This window comes from Aptenodytes forsteri, unplaced genomic scaffold (assembly GCF_000699145.1).
Source record: "Aptenodytes forsteri isolate BGI_AS27 unplaced genomic scaffold, ASM69914v1 Scaffold38, whole genome shotgun sequence".
Classification (NCBI taxonomy): Eukaryota; Metazoa; Chordata; class Aves; order Sphenisciformes; family Spheniscidae; genus Aptenodytes; species Aptenodytes forsteri.
In genome coordinates this window covers 1,412,501-1,419,971 of record NW_008795704.1, presented here as the reverse complement: position 1 = coordinate 1,419,971, position 7,471 = coordinate 1,412,501, and the positions used below count along the sequence as shown (strand labels likewise).

Genomic DNA, 7,471 nt, shown 5'->3' with positions numbered 1-7,471 from the left:
ACTGTCACCTGCCCCTACAAACTGGAAGAAAACTCCCCGTTTGCTTGACCCAGGTGCTGGAGCACCAGCTCATCTCATGCAGCGACATGCAGGCGAGGGCCCAAAGCCCGTCTCCTCCACGGGCCAGCCGGCAGCACCTCCCCTCCCACAGAGCCTCCCGCTGCGTGGGTGCAAGGAGGAACCAAGGAACATGGGAACCAGAGGCGTCTTACCTCAGCCACTGTCAGGATAAAGTACATAGATGGGTGCTGTGGATCGATCCCCTCCAGCTTCATTCCCACTTTAAAGCCATTCTTGTGCTGGGAAGCTACTTGGTACTGGAAACAAGAATTAAACTACAATGTAAAAAAATGGCACAGGTAGTTGAGTCTAGAACCATCCCAAGGAGCAACCATCAGGCAATGGGAGCTGCTGGGACCAGGAGACTGTGGGCCACAGATTATGTTGTCGTCCAAATTTTAATTCTTTTCCCGTAGAAAAACACGTTCTTCCACCTCCTTGTGGGTTTGCGACTCTTGCTACTGGCAGGAGAAGGTGTCCCTGGGCTAACAGCCGCAGCTGGGGAGAATGGGGCACGGGCCTGGCTCCTCTTGCACCCTGGCAATCAGATGCCTGGGAGCAGGGGTGCAGCACAGCAACATGGCCTCAGGAGAGCCCACATCTGGCTTCAAGGAAGGGCTGGAAAGGCTCCACCACCCTGCCAGAGCCACAGGGGTGTCCTAGGTAAATGTGGGGTGCTTGGGACGGGGGACAGCACCCCACTGGGGAGTGGGACTTGGGGCAAATCAGAACTGGAGGCTGATTGGTCACCTCCAGGTGAAGATGGGAGCTTGCTTATCGCTCAGAGTCCCGCAAAATAGGGAAGCAAGGAAGAGAGGAGAAGGAGGAGGGGTGGGAAAAAAAAGGGAAAGAAAAGAGAAGATGAAAGAGGGAAAAAGACAGGAAAATCCCAACTCACATCCTGGAAGAGATCTAAAGGGGCAGCGACAGCTTTCTGCTCCTCCAAGTAGGACGCCCAAGACCAGCCTTCTTTCTTCTCCTCACTGGCACCTGAGCGCAGCACAAACGCACACACAAGAGGCGCTGCTGAGGGTCCACTCCAGCCTCCGTCCCTGCCTGCCTCGGGGCAGCGCGGAGGGCAGGTGAGCGCATGGGTCCCACTGGGGCCACATCCCGCTCTCACGCAGTCTTGCATCCCTGCAAAGCTCAGCACCATCCTACCAGAACCCCTTCTCCAGCAAACCTGGCCGGCTGTCCGAGGAGGAACAGAGCCAAGAGGCCCGCTCTCACACAGGTCCCCATGACCCAAATGTCCTCTGTCACTGTACAATGCTCTAGTAAGGCACCTAAGGAGCCTGAGGGACAAGCCATCCCATGCAAAGTGTCAGGACATATCTGCAACCAGTCCTCCTCCAGCCAGTACATCCAAAATGGCCACAGCACTGATGGATTTGGGACAGCCAGCAGGATCTATCCAGAGGTCTGGGAAACACTCCCAGTTGCAAGGGGTTCCCGGCAAGTCAAACCAGCAGCAGGTTCACCTCCCGCCGCCGCTCCAGAGGCACCAGCTCTGCTCTGAGACAACCACCTGAGCCCCCCTTGGCACACCAGGGCCACCCTGACGTCCTAGAGATGCATTTACCCTTATGGTATTCACGAAAAGAAGACAGCATCGTCTCTTCATAGGCAGGGAGGTGATCCTTCATGCCTTCAACCTCTTTGGGAAGGCCACAAAGGCCTTGCCTGAGGCACACGAGACACAACCCAAGTCTCTTGCCCTCCAGCCACATTCTCTCCCTGCTTGGTAGCACCTGAAGTGACTCCAGGAGTGCTGTGCCTATTCCAACACTGAGTAGTTCACAGCTACAGGTCAGCCGTGGCAGACAGCCGTGTGTAGGGCAGGCCAGAAATGCAGGGGAAAAACAGACCAACTCCTTCCTCCCTTGGGCTTAGGGGAAGTGGAGATGGAAAAAACAGGAACTTGCGGAAGAAATTAAACCTGAGCTTCACTGAGCAAGGTTACTAACCTAGATGTTTCGCTAATACTTAAGAGTGATGAACACCTTTATTATTCTTTAGGACATAGAAAAAAGTGGCAGGCATGTTTGGGGAATCCGTACGTACAAGCTCTGCACTTCTGGAGAATGACAAATACACCTGGAGATAGAGCATACACCGACTTTGCTGCACTGAAGCATCCAGGTGCGTATTTTGTTTGCTGATGTTCTTCTAAAATAAGAGAAAATAAAATGCTGAAATAACAAGGCTCAGCACTGCTTACTTGTATGCAGCAGGGAAGGTTACATGCTCAGGGCTCAGACTGTAGAGAAAATGACCTGGCAAGTGAGTATGAGATCCCTTTTTAATAGTGGTTAACTCAGTGTAATATCAGGGGTTAACGGTATCTGGCCCCTGCTACTGTCCCTACATTTGGCTATGGAGAGGAGTGTGAAGCTGGAACAGTTTCGTTTTAAAAGTACTTTGAGTATGACCTTTTGACAAAAGGTTTCCCATAAATGCTTATTTTCAGTATTTTCCCAAGTTTTCCTTCCCCCTCGCCCCCATCGCACTGCAGGGGAAAAACCAAACAAGCAAACACTGCATCCCTCAGCTTGTTTCCTTTCCCTCTGTGTCAACAGCTCTGCATTTGAGATCTCCTCTGATACGGTCCAGGAATAGATCCCCATGAGATGAGACAACCCCAAATCACCTGGCTTCAGCAGCACCAGACCTACAGGAGCAGCTCCCAAACTTGTGAGCTCCCGATCACGTGAGGGAAGTTCCCTGTAAGACCGTCCAAAGGGGGCAAAGCCAGATGTGGTGCAGTCACGTTATTGCTCAGGATAGTGCCTCTCGGAGCAAACATGGTATCCACGAGCAAGTAATAAATTCAGCTCCCAAGGGGAGGGACCAGAAAGCACTGTACAGTACAGCCCAATGCCTGTAGAAGACACAGCCATATCTGTAAGGGTGCATCCTTCCCATGGAGAGAAAGAGAGGAAAGGAGAGAAATGGAAAGAGACAGAGAGAGCAGGATCAAGCAAGCAGAGGAGCTTACAAGCCTTTGGGAACATGTACCAGCACATTATTGCACTGGGTGTTTGACTCTGCTGGAGCACCAAAATGCTGGCCCAGCCCCGCAGCACCACAGCGGGACCCCACAGCCATGGCAGGAGTGCTCACCCCACCGCCCACCCATCCCTCCATACCGTGCTGGCTCCCGTTCCATGCATCAGCCTCTGGATTGCTGATGGCAGAGTCTCCCGCAGAGTTTTTCCTCTCTTCCTGCTTTTCCTCCTAGACATGAGAGCAGATAAAACAGAAACCCATCATGTTGGAGGTCTGCACAGAGGCTTATGCTGTGTGTTGTACCCTCACACCGGTGCCAAGGGCCATACTGTGCCTCCACAACATCTATGATTTGACTGATGCTTGGCCCAGAAATGGGTGGCCAAGAGGATCTGATGATGGGAGCCCGAGGGGGATTTTGGTGCTAAGTGGTAGCAATCACACCTGGAGTGGATCTGCTACAGGCAGGGCTGGCAAGCAGAGCTTCCTTGCCTTGTCAAAGTCACTCTTCCTTCCCCAGAATACACATCACACAGATAGACACCCTCTTACTTCAACATTTACTTTGGTCGCCCAGACTCAAGAGAGCAGTTGAGGGCACTCAATACCTACAGCCCAACCAGGATGTGTCTAGCACTGCCCAACCCGAGGCGCTCAGCATGCCAAACAGCCAGCCAAGTGTCTAGAAGCCCTGATGCTCCACACATTCAAGTCTTTTTGGCACTAACAGCTCCACACATTCAAGTCTTTTTGGCATTAACAGCCAACATATACCCCTTCAGCATATAGACATAGCACTGAAAAGCACCGATGAGAACTGTGCATACCCGCAGTGCATACAGGGATGTTAAGGCACACCCTTGACATCGACACGTGCACACACGTGCCCTCCCTGCCCTCTTCCTACCATTTGCTCAGATTCATATTCTTCCTCCGAAGGGCTCTGGTAGTCCTTCCTCTTTCGTTTCTTCACCGGTTTGAGGATTTCAGTGGCATTGGTGCTGCTGGCAGAGTTTTCCACAATGACGGACCTGCACGGAGGAAGGGAGAGCAAACCACTGCGGCAAGGTACATGGCAATGGCTGGGGTGTTGGTGAGGGAGTAGCTGCTGGAGAATCACTGTCACCCCATTTCTTACTCACACATGCTTCTATCCCTCCTGACTGATGTACGCGCTCCTCTTAGTGCACAAGTTGGCAGGAGGTTGGCAGGGTACAGACCAGAATCACCCTCACACGCTTGGGTGTCAAGAAACCTGAACCCAGGGATGGATCAAAAGCGATCTAGTTTCATAGCAGGGCTCTAAGCTGCATCAGAGTCACACAGAGATGCTGGAAAACGAGTCCCAGGAGTCACACATTAGTAAGCAGAGGGGCTGGAAATGCCCTCATGACCCACGCTTCCCACTGCTGCTCAGCCTGGAAGCACCCACTGCAGCAACCTCCTGCTGCAGCCCTGCTCCAGCAGATATGTGTTTATGAGGCCACAAATTGGGCAAGAGAAAATCTGGCTCCTGTGCTTCCTGCTGTTCCCTGGGACAAGTCTTCATCCCCCCAACACTGCAGCCAGGGCACTCTGCCTACAGGAAAGAGGGAAACAAGTGGGGTCCTCAGCACCTGCCAGAGACAGATGCGCTTGCATGCCTTGCTGGAGCATGTGGACCAGGGGAGGGAGGGCAGACAGACGGATGGATATGGCTCTGCATGGAGCAGACTCCCCTTCCTTTACCTTTCTTTGAACTGCTGGTGACAGTGCTCGCTGCAGAAGCCCCTGCCTTCCCGGGCTCCATCCGACATGTGCCTCCGGCCACAGGTATCACAGTGGCACATGCTTTCTGCTGTTGGCAGCTTGGTCTGCTCCAGTACATCTGAGTCAGAGAGAAGAGGAGCAGTGAGGCACAAGGTGCAGCAAAGGAAGGAGAGCAGGAAGCAGGAGACATTTGCCTCACTCAGGGCCTACGCCAGACAGCACCTGCTGGATGATGGGACCCACTCCAGAAGTGCCACCATGGTGCCCTTACCCTGAGCCACAGTAGGATTGTCCCTGCTGGTGGGTGCCACCTCTGAGTCCCCATCTTTCTCTGTGTGATCCTCCTTTATAGCTTCCACTGGAGGCATCTTATCAGCACTCACCACCTTCAGCGTCCCGTACTCATTTATTCGAAACTATGTCATTGAACCAAAAAACAAGGAAAAATAGTTAACAAGGAGGATAGAAATGTAACTTGATAGCTAGTGGGTGCATGTGAGCTCTGAGAATGAGAGGGACATGGTTTGATCATTAGTGCATCCAACAAGAGGACAGCTCTTCCGATGACAGAGGTGAGCACAGCAACAAAGTCACCTGTCCTGCTGCCCCTCCCTGCAGTCTGTGCTGGCCACTGAGCCTGCCAGGGCAAGCACACTGCCTGCACTTGGGCGAGACCAGCACCAGCTGGCAGCACAAGGGGCAGGGTGATGGCTGGAGGATGCGGTGCTCCGAGGCTGAGTAGCAGCTGAGAAATTGGTGCATTTTGTGCAAGCTATTTCATGTACCAAGGGGTACACCTAAAGGCAGCCGCTGTCTGGTGAGCGCAAGGCCACTGTTTCCAGGGTGAGTGCAGGAGCTTGGTGAGAACCAACTCCATGGCACAGCTTGGAAAGGAAAGATGCCCTGCACAGCACGTAGCATCCCTCTGCTTCCCTGTGCAGGGCAAACCTGCTGCAGACCCCCAGGCACCATGTGTGTGCTCTCTCTGCTAAGCTCACAAGATGGGAGGGGCATAGGGATGGGGCACAAGAAGAGCCTCGCAGAGCTGGAACAGCCAAAGGATCCTTCAGCTGTAGTGCAGGTACATCACATCCTGTGATGTGGAGTGGGGGGGCACTGAGTGGGGGGGCACTGAGTGGCGGGGGGCAAACACGGCAGCCCAGGGCTACACTTACCCGCAGGTTACTCCCAGGCAAAGTAGCCACCCCATCTTTCCACTCCAGCACACGGACTGTGCTGCAGGTCTGCACCCCGCTGATCTGGGGAATGACAGTAGCTGTGATGGGCTCACTCCCTGCTCCCCTCTCTGGCCTCTCGGCCCCTGTGCTTCTCTGTGGTTCCCGGGGGAATCGCTGAATTTCTAAGGTGCTCGTGGGAAGGTTGATGGTAGTGGCATTTGCTTGAGAAGGGAAGAAAGGAAACAAACAACCAGAGGCATACACAGAACACTTAACTGATGCAAACAATGCTCAAAGGCAGCACAAAATGACAGAGAGGACATAGTCTCCCAGCCAAGGGTTCAGCGCTGTGGGCTAAAGCACCCACAAGCAGGCAGCATGACCCAACAAGATCTGCAGCCAGCAATGGCTTGTGCCAGGGGGTGGCACCAACACTATCCACATTCAGGGATTCCTACTTCAGCCTAACCTCAGACTGTTCCCATGACCAGGATGCCCTGATGTGGCAGGAGTGTGCTGGCGAGCTCCTGGACTGCATCTTCCAGTTTAGTTTCATTTCAAAGGAACACACTGTGCAGCCCAGGGCCTCTCCGCAGTGGGAACCGAGGCACTGGGAGCAGGAAAAATTGGGAGATTTGCTTCTAAAGAACACCCCTGATCTCACCTAACACACATCCATGCTTTGCTCGCACACCTCCTGAAAGACACTGGTCAGCTGGGCTGAAAATTCTTGTCCCGATTTTCAAGAAGGGTAAGAAGGACGACACTGGCAATTACAGGCCTGTCAGTCTCACTTCAGTGCCTGGCAAAATTATGGAGAAGGTTATTCTGGGAGTTACTGAAAAACACTTGAGAGACAATGCAGTCATTGGTCATAGCCAACACAGGTTCACGAGGGGAAAGTCCTGCTTAACTAACAATTTCCTTTTATGAAAAGGTCACCCATCAAGTTGACCAAGGGAAGCCAGTAGATGTGGGTTTTTTGGATTTTACAAAGCTTTTGCTACTGTCTCTCACAGTATCCTTCCGGACAAAATGTCCAGCACACAGCTAGACAAGTCCATAATACGTTGGGTGAGCAACTGCCTGATGGGTTGGGCTCAAAGACTTAGAGTAAATGAGGTTCACATCAGGATGGTGGCCAGACACCAGTGGGGTTCTGCAGGGCTCAATTTTAGGGCCAGTGTTCTTTAATGTTTTTATAAATGATCTAGATGCAGGAGTCAAATGTATGTTAAGCAAGTTTGACGATGACACTACATTAGGAGGAGCTGTGGACCCCTCGAGGGTAGAGAGGCCTTACAGAAAGATCTGGATAGACTAGAGAGCTGGGCAATCACCAACGGTATGAAATTTAACAAGAGCAAGTGTCAGATTCTGCACCTGGGACAGGGTAATCCTGGTTATACATACAAATTGGGGGACGAGAGGCTGAAGAGCAGCCCCACAGAAAGAGATCTGTGGGTTTGGGTTGG

General features: G+C 52.7%; 1 protein-coding gene across 1 annotated transcript in view; it reads right to left on the bottom strand.

The window, feature by feature from the left end:
• Window positions 1-7,471, bottom strand: part of L3MBTL1 (l(3)mbt-like 1 (Drosophila)) — a 20,004-nt gene that overhangs the window by 11,233 nt on the left and 1,300 nt on the right. Inside the window, exons 3-9 of the mRNA XM_019473122.1 lie at window positions 5,994-6,217; window positions 5,090-5,234; window positions 4,798-4,936; window positions 3,977-4,100; window positions 3,189-3,297; window positions 959-1,050; window positions 213-317 (exon numbers count right to left, since the gene is read on the bottom strand). Coding sequence (XP_019328667.1) covers window positions 213-317; window positions 959-1,050; window positions 3,189-3,297; window positions 3,977-4,100; window positions 4,798-4,936; window positions 5,090-5,234; window positions 5,994-6,217 — 938 coding nt within the window. The remainder of the gene's footprint in view (window positions 1-212; window positions 318-958; window positions 1,051-3,188; window positions 3,298-3,976; window positions 4,101-4,797; window positions 4,937-5,089; window positions 5,235-5,993; window positions 6,218-7,471) is intronic.